The sequence below is a fragment of the Lithobates pipiens genome, unplaced genomic scaffold (assembly GCF_037356315.1).
Source record: "Lithobates pipiens isolate NorthernLeopardFrog02 unplaced genomic scaffold, aLitPip1_a1.2 Scaffold_18, whole genome shotgun sequence".
NCBI lineage: Eukaryota > Metazoa > Chordata > Amphibia > Anura > Ranidae > Lithobates > Lithobates pipiens.
Window position 1 is genome coordinate 614,182,907 of NW_027507758.1, and position 16,615 is coordinate 614,199,521.

Below are 16,615 nucleotides of genomic sequence, written 5' to 3' on the forward strand. Positions count from 1 at the left end.
GGCCTTCAAAAGTGTAATAGGTGGTTGAGAAATGAGATGCGTCATTTTTGCTCGTAGAACGTCTGAAGGTACTACATCAATGTTGGTGCTCTGTATGTGGCCAGGCTGTGTAAAAGTCTCACACATGTGGTATCGCCGTACTCGGGAAGAGTAGCAGAATGTATTTTGGGGTGTAATTTGTTGTATGCATATGCTGTGTGTGAGAAATAACCTGATAATATGACAATTTTGTAAAAATAAATAAATAAATAAATAATAATAATACAAAAAAATCTTCATTTTGCAAAGAATTGTGGGAAAAAAATACATCTTAAAAAAACTCACCATGCTACTTTCTTAATACCTTGGAATGTCTACTTTGTAAAAAGGGGCCATTTGGGGGTATTTGTACTTTCCTGACTTGTTAGTGTCTCAAGAAATGAGATAAACCTGATGTACTGAAGGCCTGATCAGATGTGATCAATTTTCAGTGATTGGCACCATAGTTTGTAGACTCTATAACTTTCACAAAGACCAAATAATATACACTAATGTGGGATATTTTTACCAAAGATATGTAGCAGTATAAATTTTGGCCAAAATCTATGAAGAAAATTTATTAATTAGCAAAAATTTATGACAGAAACAAAGAAAAAGGCATTTTTTTCACAACATTTACGTTTTTTTTTTATTTATAGCACAAAAAATAAAAAACCCACTAGTGATTAAATACCACTAAAAGAAAGCTCTATTTGTGTTGAAAAAAAAGGATGCAAGTTTCATATGAATACAGTATTGCATGACTGAGTAATTGTCATTCAAACTGTGAGAGCGCTGAAAGCTGAAAATTGGTCTGGTCAGGAAGGGGGTGTAACTGCACTGTATTGAGGTGGTTAAAATCAGTGCTCCCGCCAAAATGGCCATTTTTAAAAACATTTTAGGCATTGACCCATGTCCCCTGGGGCAAGAGCCAGGTCCCCAAATACTTTTTAGGACAGTATCTTGCATATTAGCCAATAAAATTAGCACTTTTTATTTCGAACGTTCGAGTCCCATAGACTTCAATGGGGTTCTAAAGTTCGTACGAATTTGCGGTCCGTTCGAAAGTTCTGATGCGAACCGAACCGGGGGGTGTTCGGCTCATCCCTATACAGGACAGCCAATTGAGACATTTCAGCACATGGACTATTGGACATACCCCCTACCTTATAAATAGACCTGATCTGGCGGCCATTTTACATTATGTCTTTTGTCAGTGTAGGGACAGGACGTTGTGTGGAGCAGGGACAGTCAGTTTAATCACTAGCTATTACTATTAGGTCCACAAAGGTCCTTTTAAGGATAGGTGTACAGTATATATACTTTCTTTCAAATATAGAATGCCTATTATACTTGACTGCTGTGCTGATTGCTGCCCGATTCTGCAAATGTCTTTTAACAGTATAGGGACTGAGGGACAGTTTGGTGTCTGGAGCAGGGACAGTCTGCAAATCACTAGCTACTAGGTCCTCAAAGGTTCTTTTATAGGTGTACAGTATATAGAGTTGTACAGGGCACAGTGGCTGCATTTGACGGCACAGTGGCGGCAATTGATGGGCACATTGGCTGCAATTGATGGTACAGTGAAGCTGCAATTAATGGGGTTTTTTTCAGAATTTTTCAGTTTGTTTGCGCCCTCGCAAAAATTTTGAGCGCCAGCCGCCACTGCTGAGCACCAGTCCTCAGGAAGGATGTACTGGAAATAGAGCGATTACAAAGAAGGGCAACAAAGCTAATAAAGGGTCTGGAGGATATTAGTTATGAGGAAAGGTTGCGAGCACTGAACTTATTCTCTCTGGAGAAGAGATGCTTAAGAGGGGATATGATTTCAATTTACAAATACCGTACTGGTGACCCCACAATAGGGATAAAACTTTTTCGCAGGAGGGAGTTTAACAAGACTCGTGGCCACTCATTAAAATTAGAAGAAAAGAGGTTTAACCTTGCGACGGAACCTATTCCCCACACTCCGCTTGAGTGTTTCCCTCAGTATACCGCTTCCTAAGTCCTGAAACGCGATGCCAATGGATCTGGCTATAGGAACCCCCAAGAACTAGACAACACCAGTCTTGGAGTACATCAGGAATAGTCTTTTATTTGAGATCTTACACAAATATATACAGCAGGATGACTAAAACCTAACCTAATTAGCATGAGCTAATTATTTAATCATTGACCCAGACTAGTTGTCTGAGAGATAAGACTTTTCAGGGTAAGACTTTACGTCTCCTAGCTCACTGACTGACTATTCAATACACATTACTATAAACATCAACACAGGGTTAATTAGCACAACCAACAATGTTCAGAATACTCTTACAAGCCAGACTAGACTCATTTACACAACAGACAGGTGGCTGGAGTTCATGACATTAGCATCTAACAGTTTGTGTTCCAACAGTGTGATTCAGTCTATTGCTAATATGGGATATACATATCCAGAGTCTGTGTGTCTTGTGGGGGGGGGGGGGGGCATGGACCTGAATCCAAGTAACAACAGTCCCCCAAATGCCAGGGCCCATAATCACAAGGCAAGAGGCTTGCATTCAGTCCCCTCCAAATGCCTCGGTCCCAGCTAGGTCTGTCACAAACCTTAAACTACGTAGAGGGTTCTTTACTGTAAGAGCAGCAAGGATGTAAAATTCCCTTCCACAGGCGGTGGTCTCAGCGGGGGGGCATTGATAGTTTCAAGAAACTATTAGATAAGCACCTGAACGACCACAACATACAGGGATATACAATGTAATAAATTGGACTTAATGCACTTGTGTTTTTTTTCGACCTCACCTACTATGTAATTGGGCGGTCGTGCGACGCTGTACCCAAAACAAAATTGATGTCCTTTTTTCCTCATAAATAAAACTTTCTTTTGCTGGTGTTTGATCACCTCTTCATTTTTAATTTTTTGGTGTAATAAATAAAAAAAAAGAGCGACAATTTTGAAAAAAAAAACAATATTTTTTACCTTTTGCTATAAAAAATATCCCTCCAAAAAATTGTTTAGGCCAAAATGTATTCTACATATTTTTGGGGGAAAAAAAAATGCAGGTATTTTAACTGTAAAAAGAATAATATTAATAATGATAAATGTGTTTTTTCCTGCAGTGGTGGTGAAACCGGGCACCTGTCCCGCGGTTGACACTTCTGTAGTATGTTTGCCCACCCCTCCGGGTTGTAACGTAGACTCGGATTGTCCCGGGACAAAGAAATGCTGTAAAACAAGCTGTTCTGCTGATTGCCAGGAACCCATCGGTAAGTGGATGACTGTGATAAGATATTAAGTGGCCCAGTACAGACCAGATCTTACCCAAATATGAGGGTGGAAGTGTCAGTATTGCCCCTTTCCTTCTCCCAGTGCAGCTTGTATAAGAACAATGTGTACAGCAAGTTTTTACAAAGCCTTTGCAAAGCTTTCATCCAGCTTTTAGCAGCTTTGTAATACAGCAATGCCTCTCTTTAACTGACAACTGGGCAGTCGTGCGACATTGTAACCAAAACAAAATTGATGTCCTTTTTTCCCCACAAATATAACTTTCTTTGGTGGTATTTGATCACCTTTGTCGTTTTTATTTTTTCCGCAAAAGTTATAGCATCTACAAAATGGGGGATATAATTATGGATTTTTTATTTGTATTTTTTTGTTTTTACTAGTAATGTCGGTGATCAGCGATTTTTAGCGTGACTGCGACATTGCGGCAGACAGATCTGACACTTTAGATACTTTTTTGGGACCGGTGATATTTATACAGTGATCAGAGCTAAAAAAAAGCCACTGATTACTGTATAAAGAAAAAAGCCTAGTGCACGAAGCACAGCAAATACCACTAGGGATGTTAATTCAGATAGACCAGCCAGTAGGGATGACCTTGCGGTTCGCCCGGCGGTCAGTTCGCGGCGAATTTTGCATGTTCCCGATTCGCCAAACCGGCAGACTTCTGACGCTGTTCGCGCGGCGGACATATGCGTTTACATTGTGAAGAACTTTGACCCATGATGACACATCCATCATGGGTTACAGGACAGCCAATTGAGACATTTCAGCACATGGACTATTGGACATACCGCCTACCTTATAAATAGACCTGATCTGGCGGCCATTTTACATTCTGTCTTTTGTCAGTGTAGGGACAGGACGCTGTGTGGAGCAGAGAAAGTCAGTTTAATCACTAGCTATTACTATTAGGGCCACAAAAGTCCTTTTAAGGACTGGTATAGGTGTACAGTATATAGGGTTGTACACGTATAATATACTTTCTTTCAAATATAGAAAGCCTATTATACTTGACTGCTGAGCTGAGTGCTGACCGTTTCTGCAGCTGTCTTTTATCAGTGTAGGGACTGAGGGACAATCTGCAAATCACTAGATACTAGGTCCACAAAGGTCCTTTTTGAGGACTGGTATAGATGTACAGTATATAGGGTTGTACACGTATAATATACTTTTTTTCAAATATAGAAAGCATATTATACTTGACTGCTGTGCTGCTGAGCTGATTGCTGCCCGATTCTGCAGCTGTCTTTTATCAGTGTAGGGACTGAGGGACAGTTTGGTGTTTGGAGTAGGGACAGTCTGCAAATCACTAGCTACTAGGTCCACAAAAGTCCTTTTATAGGTGTACAGTATATAGGGTTGTACACGTATAATATACTTTTTTTCAAATATAGAAAGCATATTATATTTGACTGCTGTGCTGCTGAACTGATTGCTGCCCGATTCTGCAGCTGTCTTTTATCAGTGTAGGGACTGAGGGACAGTTTGGTGTTTGGAGTAGGGACAGTCTGCAAATCACTAGCTACTAGGTCCACAAAAGTCCTTTTATAGGTGTACAGTATATAGGGTTGTACACATATAATATACTTTCTTTCAAATATAGAAAGCATATATAGTGCACTGCACTGCTGTGCTGCTGACCGATTCTGCAGCTGTCGTGTCTCACTGTAGGGGGGGAGAGTTTGGTTTTTGGAGCAGGGACAGTCTGCAATTCACTAGCAATTCACTAGCTACTAGCTACTATTAGGTCCACAATGGTCCTTTTAAGGACTGGTATAGGTGTACTAATTTGGTGTGCAATATATAGGGGTGTAATACATGTATAAAATACTTGCACATATAGAAAGCATAGTATAGTGCATTTCCACTGTGCAGCATTGTGACTGCTGAGCGATTCTGCAGCGATACTACAAAGAGTGACAAACGCAATTTTAAAAAAAGTATTATAACTGGTGTGATAGACCAGTGGCCCCCAAAAACGACAGATTGAAGCGGGGTGTTATATACCTTCTTCCACATACATACTGCACTTCTCAAGAGACTTTTGTCACAGGGTCATTTAAAAAGGGACAGGCAGAGGAAGAGGCAGGCCCTTACGCAGGGGTGGTAGGGGTAGGGCAGGAGCAACAGACTTGAGCCAAAGTGGCAAATTGCAGAAGGTGCGTGCGATTACATCAAAAGACGCACCAGACTTGGTTGAGTGGCTCACTCAGCCTTACTCTTCTGCACCCTCCTCATCCTTTCGATCTGTACCCTCTTCACTCTCTGCTGTGTGCACCCCCAAAGACACTACCACCAACACCACCACCACCATATACCTTCTGCTTGAGTCACAGGAATTATTTTCTGATCCATCACAAGACATTTCTGATGAGCAGCCACTCCTGGCATTGAATCAGGAAAAGGAGGTAGCAACAACCGCCACTCAGCAGTCTAACGACAGTACCCAGATGAGCCCAAGGAGGAGGTTGGTCCCCAGTGTTGCTGCCTACTCCGAGATCTCTACTTATAGCGGTGGGGAAGGTGACGTCGATGATGACGTGTCTAGTGATGTCACGTGGGTGCCTACAAGAGAGGAAGAGGAGGGGAGTTCAGAGGGAGATATGAACCAGCAGATAGGGAGGAGAAGCAGGAAGAACTTAGATTGCACAGCAGGGACAAAGCAGACTGCTAATGTATCAAGAGTGAGGCTTCAACCATGTATGGTCACATCTGGCGCTCCCAGGATGCCGGCACATGGCTCCGAAGTATGGGCTTTTTTTAACGTGTCCGCTGCTGACAATAGTTTTGCCATCTGCAATCTTTGCAGTCAACGCATAAGTTGCGGTAAGCCCAACACTCACCTAGGGACGACCGCCTTAAGAAGGCACATGAGCTGCAATCACCGAGCCCAGTGGGAGCAACGGAACACACAAAGCCACACTCCAGGCTCTCACCGTCGAGCCTCGTCTTCTACTTCTCCTTCTCCTCTCTCCTCACAATTGTCCTCCACTCCACCTTCCATCATGCCGTCCTCACGTTTTTCTGCAACAAGGCAGGCTTCCGTGGGCCAAATGTTTGAGCGTAAAAAAATGATGACGTCGGATAACCCTCTTGCCCAACGGTTGACGGCTGGCTTGTCAGAACTGATAGCCCGCCAACTACTGCCCTATAAACTGGTGGACTCGGAGGCCTTTCGAAAATTTGTGGCCATTGGAACACCACAAGGAAGGTCCCAGGAAGGAAGTATTTCTCACAGAAGGGCATCCCAGAGCTATATAGTTATGTTCAGCGGCAAATGAATGTATCTCTGGCACACAGTGTCGGTGCCAAGATACATCTGACCACAGACACGTGGTTTAGCAAACACGGGCAGGGAAGGTATATAGATGTTAGTAAATGGTTATTCCTGCGCTGCTCCTAGTAGAAAACTATTTATATGAATAGCTGCATACACCGATATGGACCAAACCAAATCCAATAGAGAAAATTTTATAGAGAAAGTTGATATCGCGCTATTCTTACTCTTTTATCAGAGAGGGGCTATTACACCTTCTCCTCTCCAGTTATTAGGTGAACCTAGAGAGATATAGAGGGCAAATGCAATATATGGTGTGCAATGTGCTCTTAGGCCGCGTACACACGCGGGGACTGTTCGCTCAACTTTGTCCGTCAAACAGTTTCAGCAGACAGTTCGCTCAAAATTAGCATGGACGGACTTGCCCACACACGACGAACGAACAGTCCGCTGAAACCGTGCGCGATGACGTGAACGGCACGTACGACGGGACTAGAAAACGACGTCCTATACACTGCAATGCAAACTTCGGCGTGTAAATCCTTTCTGAGCATGCGCGGAACTTAGTTTGACGAACAAGCCTACACACGAGGGGACTGTTCGCTGAAACAAAGTTTCAGCGGACAGTTTTTCGGAATTTCCGAAAAACTTTGTTCAGCAGACTGTCCGCTGAAACTGTCCGCTGAAAGCCCACACATGAGCGGACTGTCCGCTGAAACACTGTTCAGCGGACAAAGTTGAGCGAACAGTCCCCGTGTGTGTACGCGGCCTTAGTGGTTCTATATGACCTAAAATTGATTGCAATTAACATAAAGTGCCAGAATAAAGAAAATATAGAGTGCAACTCTATAAAGCTATAAACAGAACTACAAAGGTGCTAGAACCCAGTGTGATTTGTGTATATATGGACTCCTGGGGGTATATTAGTGTTGAATATTATCACATTGAACTCCAATATTAATAAAAAGGCAAAATAAAAATAAACACATAAACATAAGTAAACACACTACAGAGACAACTTATGCAAATGCAACTTTAAGTGATAAACTATGTGTGTTTTCAATCTATATTGAGGTAATACCAATTCCCCATGAACAAAAGTGCCAAGTGCTCATAAAGTGCAGCTGATTCAATCCACTACAAAAAACAGAAAACACCTACTTAGAATCATATATTAACTGGTATAGGTTAATGTTGTAAAACAATAGTGATATAAAATAGTATTAAATATAATAAAATATATCCATAAAGTGCCAAAATTAGATATAAAGTGCACAGTGACAAACTGTGAACACCCTACAGAGGTGTTAACCCACAATAGTATTAGATGTGTAAACTAATATTGTAAACAATAGTGCTATATACCAATCTTAAGTATATAAATAAGGTGCCAAAAATATAAAGTGCACAGTGACAAACTGTAAACACCCTATAGAGGTGTTAGCACATATGATATTAAATGGGAATGTATTAGTATAAAGTATTGAGTATCAAACTCAAAATTGAGGTCCCATAAAGTGCAAAGAAAGATATATATATATATATCAAATATTTAACAGGAAAACATCAGTAAATAAGCTCAGAAGATGAATTGTACATATAAGACTCCAATGGTAAGTAAACAGTCCAATGTACTGACCAAAAATAGAGCTGGATCTGGTGTATTAAAAATATATATAAAAGCCCGGAACCAATATAATGTAAACAATATATATGTATGATAAAATAAACTATAAAACAAAATAAGTAAATGCACTACAGAGCTAGTGGGAAGCATAGTGTGTAAAATATAAAGTAGAAACCAAAGATCAAAGAGAAAAAATGTCTCTTAAAGTGCTTGTGCTTTTCTTTGACAACCAATGTGCAGGGAAGGTATATAACTTTTTCTGCCCACTGGGTGAACCTTCTGATGGCCATCAAGCATGTAACCCGTGGCACCCGTGTAGATTTGGTTTTACCTTCACGGATTGCATGCAGGCCTGCCTCTTCTTCTCCTCCTCCTACTCCATCCTCTTCCCTCTCCTCCTTGGCTGACTCCTCCTTTTCCGCTGCTAGCGTCTCTTCCGCTGTGCCGCCCAAGCTCCCCAGAACCTATTCGACATGCCAGGTGAGACGTTGCCATGCTGTGCTGCGTCTGTTGTGCCTGGAAGCCAAGAGCCCCACTGGCCCTGCACTCCTTTCAGCTTTGCGTTCACAGGCAGATCAGTGGCTAACACCACTCAATTTGACAGTTGGTAAAGTGGTGTGTGACAACAGTGCCAATCTGCTTAGCGCATTGAAACAGGGCAAAATGGCGCACGTGCCATGCATGGCACACGTCTTAAACTTGGTCGTGCAGCGATTCGTTGTCAAATACCCTGGGGTCCAGGACATCTTGCGGCAGGCAAGGAAAATCTCGGCCCATTTCAGAAGATCTTACACGGCCATGGCTCGCCTTGCTGACATTCAGCGGCGACACAATCTGCCGGTCAGACGTCTTATTTGCGATTGCCTGACGTGATGGAACTCAACCTTCTATATGCTTGATAGGCTGCTCCAGAAGAAACGTGCAGTTAACGTCTACCTGTATGAACTCTGCGGCAGAACAGGTTCTGGGGAGCTGTTTTTTTTTTCACCGCACCAGTGGCTGCTCATGCGCGACGCATGCAGACTTCTGTGGCCATTTGAGGAGATCACCAAACTGGTCAGTCGCAGCCATGGCGCCATCAGTAACATGGTACCTTATGCCTTCTTTATGGAGTGTGCATTGCGTTGTGTCATTGATCAAGCTGTGGAGGAGCAGGAGCGGGAAGATGAGGAAGTCGCAATGCTGGATGAATTCCCAGGGGGGGCTAATCTATCTGAGACAAGTCAATAACAGGAGTCTGAAGAGGAGTCAGAGGAGGATGGTGCCAGGGCGGATGAGTAGGAGCAAGAAGAGCATGCTTTAAACCTTTCTGGGATCTCTGTTGTTGTGCGTGGATGGGGAGAGGAGAACGAGGAGGACGACATTATCCTGGATGATGAGCAGGAGCCAGGCCACCACACCACTTCCAGTTTAGTGCAAATGGGGGCCTTCATGCTCCAGTGTTTTAACAGGGACCCCCATATAAAAAGCATAAAGTTCAAGGACCAGTACAGGGTGTCAAGGTACTTAGACCCCCGATACAAACACAAAGTGGTGAAAATGTTACCACCGTCACAGAGGGCTGTCAGAATGGATCACTTCCAGGCCTTGCTTCGAGAAATGCTGCATTCTGCTTTTGCGTGCGCTGGCAGAGGAGGAATTTCCACTCCCAGAGAAAGAGTTGGGGGTACCAATCCAACAGCGCCTGCAAGAAGAGGGTGGTTTGAAGTTTGTTGGTGACTTCTAATATGAGGTCATTCTTTCAGCCGACCCATCAACAGGTCTCATCCGGATCCAGCTTCAGGGAACGCCTAGACTGACAGGTGTCCGACTACATCGGGTTAACGGCCGATGTGGACGCTCTGAGGAGTGATGAACCCCTGGACTACTGGGTGGGCAGGCTTGACCTCTGGCCAGAGCTTGCCCAATTTGCAATGGAACTGTTGGCTTGCCCCTCGTCCAGTGTCCTGTCCGAAAGGACGTTCAGTGCAGCAGGGGGATCGTGACCGATAAGCGCACTCACCTAGCTCACGACAGTGTTGACTACCTCACATTTATAAAAATGAATGAGGCATGGATCTCGGAGGAATTCAACACATGTGACCAGTAGACCATGTATATGCATAACTCTATAAACAATTTATTTAATCGAGCACACGGACCTTTTTTCTATCTTTGGCTCACTTCCTTGTACAAAAAAGCACACCGTACTATATGCCCATGCCCTCCTGTTTGAAGAGGTTGAGCGGTGTCATATTTTTGGGTCCCGCAGCGAGTTGCTGGTATCATTGCTGCTGTCAGTGCTCTCTATCTCGGTGCTGGTGTCAGTGCTCTTTCTCTATCTCGGTGCTGGTGTGGTGTCAGTGCTCTTTATCTCTGTGCTGGTGTGGTCTCAGTGCCCTCTATCACGGTGCTGGTCTCAGTGCTCTCTATCTCGGTGCTGGTGTGGTCTCAGTGCTCTCTATCTCGCTGCTGGTGTCAGTGCTCTCTCTCTATCTCAGTGCTGGTGTCAGTGCTCTCTATCTCGGTGCTGGTGTTGGTGCTCTCTATCACGGTGCTGGTGTGGTGTCAGTGCTCTCTATCTCGCTACTGGTGTCAGTGCTCTCTCTCTATCTCGGTGCTGGTGTCAGTGCTCTCGATCTCGGTGCTGGTGTCAGTGCTCTCTATCTCGGTGCTGGTGTCAGTGCTCTCTATCTCGTGCTGGTGTCAGTGCTCTCTCTCTATCTTGGTGCTGGTGTCAGTGCTCTCTATCGCAGTGCTGGTGTCAGTGCTCTCTATCACGGTGCTGGTGTCAGTGCTCTCTATCACGGTGCTGGTGTGGTGTCAGTGCTCTCTATCTCGGTGCTGGTGTCAGTGCGCTCTATCTTGGTGCTTTTGTCAGTGCTCTCTATCACGGTGCTGGTGTCAGTGCTCTCTATCACAGTGCCGGTGTCAGTACTCTCTGTCACGGTGCTGGTGTGGTGTCAGTGCTCTCTATCTCGGTGCTGGTGTCAGTGCTCTCTATCTCGGTGCTGGTGTCAGTGTTCTCTATCATGGTGCTGGGGTCAGTGCTCTCTATCTTGGTTCTGGTGTCAGTGCTCTCTATCTTGGTGCTGGTGTCAGTTCTCTCTATCTTGGTGCTGGTGTCAGTGCTCTCTATCACGGTGCTGGTGTCAGTGCTCTCTATCACGGTGCTGGTGTCAGTGCGCTCTATCTCAGTGCTGGTGTCAGTGCTCTCTATCACGGTGCTGGTGCGGTGTCAGTGCTCTCTATCTCGGTGCTGGTGTCAGTGCTCTCTATCTCAGTGTGTGCTGGTGTCAGTGCTCTCTCTCTCGGTGCTGCTGTCAGTTCTCTTTATCTCGGTGCAGGTGTCAGTGCTCTCAATCACGGTGCTGGTGTCAGTGCTCAGTCTCTATAGCGGGGCTGGTTTCAGACAGTGAGGGAGATAGCAGCGGAGAAGCCAATCAGCAGGCAGTGCCAGCACCATGGCTGAGGATCAGCACTGAACTGGCACCTCCGGACCACCGCAGTGGAGCTCTGCATAGGTGGGGGTAAGGGGCGGGCAGAGGGAGGGGCTCAAGCACAGGTTGGCACACTGGGACACTGGCACAGGACTGTGCTACCCTTACTGTGGCACTGATCATCTCCTGCACCCCCTTCATAGCCTGCCCTGACCTTGCCTCTCCTCCATGGCCTTCATGCGCTCCTGAATTGTCAATATTTCACAGATAAAAAAAGAATGCTTGTCGGTGTCGAATCCAGATTCACTTAATACTTTTGTTATGTCAGTGTCCATGTTGTGGGACTATGTGTGCACAACTAGTAAGTATTTTATGGCTGAAAATATGACTGTAGGTTTTTAAGGTTCGCCTGCCATTAAAGTCAATGGGGTCCACCGCAAACTTTGCGGTTTGCAAACTTTTGGCCGCGTTCGCGAAACATCCTGTCGGAAGTTCGTCCATCACTACCAGTCAGTAGTTTTATATATATATTTATATATATATATATATATATATATATATATATATATATATATATATATATATATATATATATATACAATTTTTATTAAATAAAGAAAAATAATGTAACACATATTACTGTATAAATGTCACTGGCCCCCCCGCCCGCAGACCCCCAGAACCACTGGCCAGGGTTGTGGGGATGAGGCCCTTGTCCTCATCAACATGGGGACAAGGTGCATTGAGGGGCTACCTCAAAGCACTCTCCCAATGTTGAGGGCATGTGGCCAGGTGCGGTTCAGGAGGGGGTGCGTTCTCTCGTCCCCCCTCTTTTCCTGCGGCCTGCCAGGTTTGCGTGCTCGAATAAGGGTCTGGTATGGATTTTGAGGGGGACCTCATGCCATTTTTTATTTTTGGCACTGGGTTCCCCTTAAAATCCATGCCAGACCTGAAGGGCCTGGTATGGATTTTGAGGGGTACCCTCATGCCATTTTGTTTTTTTTGGCCCAGGGTTCCCCTTAAAATCCATGCCAGACCTGAAGGGCCTGGTATGGATTTTGAGGGGGACCCCCACGCAAATTTCTTTTTTTTTTTGGCGCAGGGTTCCCCTTAATATTCATACCAGACCCAAAGGGCCTGGTATGCTCTTGAAGGGGAACCCATGCCGTTTTTTTTTTACATTAAATTCGTGTTGTAAGTCGCGCTGTGATTCACACTCAAGTCGTGTCCAAGTTGCCTTGCCTCCCAAAGTCGTGCTGGATGTCGTGTTGCCTCTGTGTGAATGAATGGACTGTTATGATACGAGTTCAATAAACACGGATTGTTATTGTCAGAGTCACGTCGAATCTCCTATCTGTAGCGAACTGTGTCAAAACGAAAACAAAATAAAGCATTTATTTATGTCGGATCTTTCTTTTTTCGGACTCTGTGCTTTCGTTATCGTTTGTCAAAACGATAATAAAAATACCAGAAATTCGGACGAAAATGCATTCGGATGAAAATTAATGCACATGTCTAGTGACTATATGGATTGAAAACTGGCTACAAGGGTGAGTTCAGAGTGTGGTGATAAATGGGAAGTACTCGGAATGGTCAGGGGTGGGTAGTGGGGTCCCCCAGGGTTCTGTGCTGGGACCAATTCTGTCTAATTTTTTTGTAGCGCTCACCCCCGAAGGAGCTACTGATAATTGTTTTGGGCCTGCACTCTGCCTATCAACCCCCAAAAACAGACTCAACCCCTCTGGCACACCCGTGTGATAATGCTAGTGTGAGACCCAGTGGTAAAGAGAAACACAGTAATAACACTCTGTACTGTATATTTACCGTCACCTTGGTACTCGTCACTTCACCAGCTGTAGTAATAGATAGAGTCTCACACAAATTGTAAACTAACCACATAAGCAGTTTACTAAAAATAATTGTTTAACACAATAGACACAGTGACAACTCAAACATAAACAATGAACGTAAATGACAATCGCTGTGTATGAACAAAGAACTCAATGATCATCTGAGAAGTATATGCAGACAGGCAAAGAGTGGGACTCATGTCCAATATGAAATATCAAGTTCAATGCAGTAGTGAAATACAATACATTTGTCTATATCATGTACTCAAGGACTCCCTCTAGGTTGCAATACACTGTCCACTCTGCAAACCGAAGCTGTGCTGCTTTATAGAAAATTACAAAGTCTCTTGCTGTCTTCTTTCTTCAGCTAGCTTATTAGATTGCAGTATTTGTAATCCAGGAAACAAGTAGGTAGCAATCTATAGTAAAAAAGACATGCTGGTAACTGTGTACTTGCATATGTAAAACACCTGTAGAACTTCTTCCTTAAAGATGGATGCAACTCAGCATCAACTCTGCAGCCCAAGGAAGGCAAACCCTGAAGTTACACTATACACGTGGACAAATAAGATCCCACCAGCAGGCTTGAACTAATTCACACAGTCACAGTGTACTATATTGAGCTGGGCAAGTGCCCGCTCACCACAACAGGCCCAGATGCTTGTTATATTCCTTCCTTGATATCTCAGTCCCGATCCAAGTTTGTGTCGTCACACCGCACCTTTGGATAGCCAGTGACTGTAATGCAGGAAACCTCAAATGTTCTGTAATGCAGACCGATCCTCCTGCTTAATCAGCAGGGCAGTTCACAAGGATCCCTCTGGGGCAGGCGATCCATTCTCCGCTGTAGGCCACAGGCTTCCCCAGCCCTGGGCACACACATAGGCCTCCTGCTGTGTGTTGAATAACATCTGGAGAAAGCGAAAGCATGCCACGCATGTCCCCTTTATTTGCCTACACAGCATGCTCTTCTGTGGCTTGGCCTTGTGGGTAGGTGACCTCGGCATTGTGGGTAGGTAGTTCCTTGACTGATTTAAACATATGAGTTACTTGAACATGGAACTACATTTTCCCTAATGCTTTTCAGAGCTGTCTTTCAGAATTGTAAGAAAAAGTCATAACAGCATTAGCACAAAAAGGACACTAGAGGGAGCCATTCCCTTACTTAAGAAACAACACATTAACATAATAGCTTGGGTGGAAAAACCCCTGTGCTACATGTTCATAAACGACCTGGAGGATGGGGTAAACAGTTCAATCTCTGTATTTACGGACAATACTAAGCTAAACAGGACAATAACTTCTCCGCAGGATGTGGAAACCTTGCAAAAAGATCTGAACAAATTAATGGGGTTAATGGTAAATGAGGTTTAATGTAGAAATGTAAAATAATGCATTTGGGTGGCAAAAATACGAATGCAATCCATACACTGGGGGAAGAACCTCTGGGGGAATCTAACTAACAAAGCAAACAGAATATTGGCATGCATTAAAAAGGGGATCAACTCCAGAGATAAAACGATAATTCTCCCAGTCTAAAAGACTCTGGTCCAGCCGCACCTAGCGTATGCTGTCCAGTTCTGGGCACCAGTGGTGGCCCGTCCATAGGGTGTGCTTGAGCACTGCCCCCCCCCCCCAATCTGTTTTAAAAAAAACTTGTCACTCTAAGGCCGCATACACACGGGCGGACTGTCTGTCCAACTTAGTCCGCTGAAACACATTTCAGCGGACAGCCCGCTCGTGTGTGGGCTTCAGCGGACTTTTTCAGCGGACAGTCTGGCGGACTAAGTCTTTCGGAATTTCCGTAATACAGTCCGTCCAACTTTGGTTTCAGCGGACAGTCCGCTCGTGAGTAGGCTAGTTGGACGGACTAAGTATGGCGCACGCTCAGAAAGGATTTACACGGACGAAGGTTGCATTGCAGTGTATTGGACGTCGTATTTCTAGTCCCGTCGTACGTGCTGTACACGTCATCACGCAAGCTTTCAGCGGACTGTCTGTTCATCGTGTGTGGTCAAGTCCGTTCATTCAAAAGTAGGACGGACTGTCCGTCGGATTGTCTGACGGACTTAGTTGGCCAGACAGTCCGCCCGTGTGTAAGCGGCTTAAGAGTGACCAGACATGCGGCGGTCTATAGGAAGCTTCCCAACCTGCAATCAGCTGAATGCAGGCTGGGAAGCTGATTTGCCCATGTTTAGGGTGTGGTTGCAAGCTCTGCGCCCGTAAACACCCCCACTATTCTCTAATTGGCTAATATGCCAGATTAACTAGCTAGGATTGGCAAAGCGGGGAAGGAGGAGAGGACAGTGGGCGGCGAGTGTGTCTGAATCCTCATTCACTGACATCATCATTTGGGGGTGGAGTCGACTCTAGGACCGGAGGAGAGGACGAGCGGAGCGGCACTGTGCCTTTGAACTGGTAAGTGCTAGGTGGCAGTGCTGGGCTGGGCAGAGATGCATTTGGCAGCATTTGATATGGCACAGTGGCTGCATTTTATGAGGCACAGTCGGAGCAATTGATGGGCACTGTGGCTGCATTTGATGGCACAGTGTTTGCATTTGAATGCACAGTGGTGACAATTGATGGGCACAGTGGCTGCGTTTGATGGGCACAGTGGTGGCAATTGATGACACAGTGGCTGTGTTTGATGGCTCAGTGGCTGCGTTACAAGGGGCACAGTGGCTGCATTTTATGGGGCACAGTGGCTGCATTTTATGGGGCACAGTGTCTGCATTTGATGGCAAAGTGACGGCAATTAATGGACACAGTGGCTGTGTTTGATGGGCACAGTGGCTGCGTTTGATGGTACAGTGGCTGCATTTTATAGGGCACAGTGGTTGCATTTTATTTGGTACAGTGATTGCATTAGATGGTGATGCGGTGCGGCGCCTTTGAACTGGTAAGTGCAGGGTGGCAGTGGCGGGCTGGGCAGAGATGCCTTTGGCAGCATTTGATATGGCACAGTGGCTGCATTTGATGAGGCACAGCCAGAGCAATTGATTGGCACAGTGGTGGCAATTGATGGGCACAGTGGCTGCATTTGATGGGCACAGTGGCTGCATTTTTTAGCACAGTGGTGGCAATTGATGACACAGTGCCTGTGTTTTATGGCTCACTGGGTGCGTTTTATGGGTCACAGTGACTGCATTTTAT

The 16,615-nt window shown here is 45.0% G+C and overlaps 1 protein-coding gene across 1 annotated transcript in view; it reads left to right on the forward strand.

Annotated features, from left to right (window-relative positions):
- LOC143986833 (uncharacterized) overlaps nucleotides 1-16,615 on the forward strand; it is a 293,231-nt gene that overhangs the window by 204,100 nt on the left and 72,516 nt on the right. Inside the window, exon 9 of the mRNA XM_077485241.1 lies at nucleotides 3,124-3,270. Within this exon, the coding sequence (XP_077341367.1) occupies nucleotides 3,124-3,270 (147 nt within the window). The remainder of the gene's footprint in view (nucleotides 1-3,123; nucleotides 3,271-16,615) is intronic.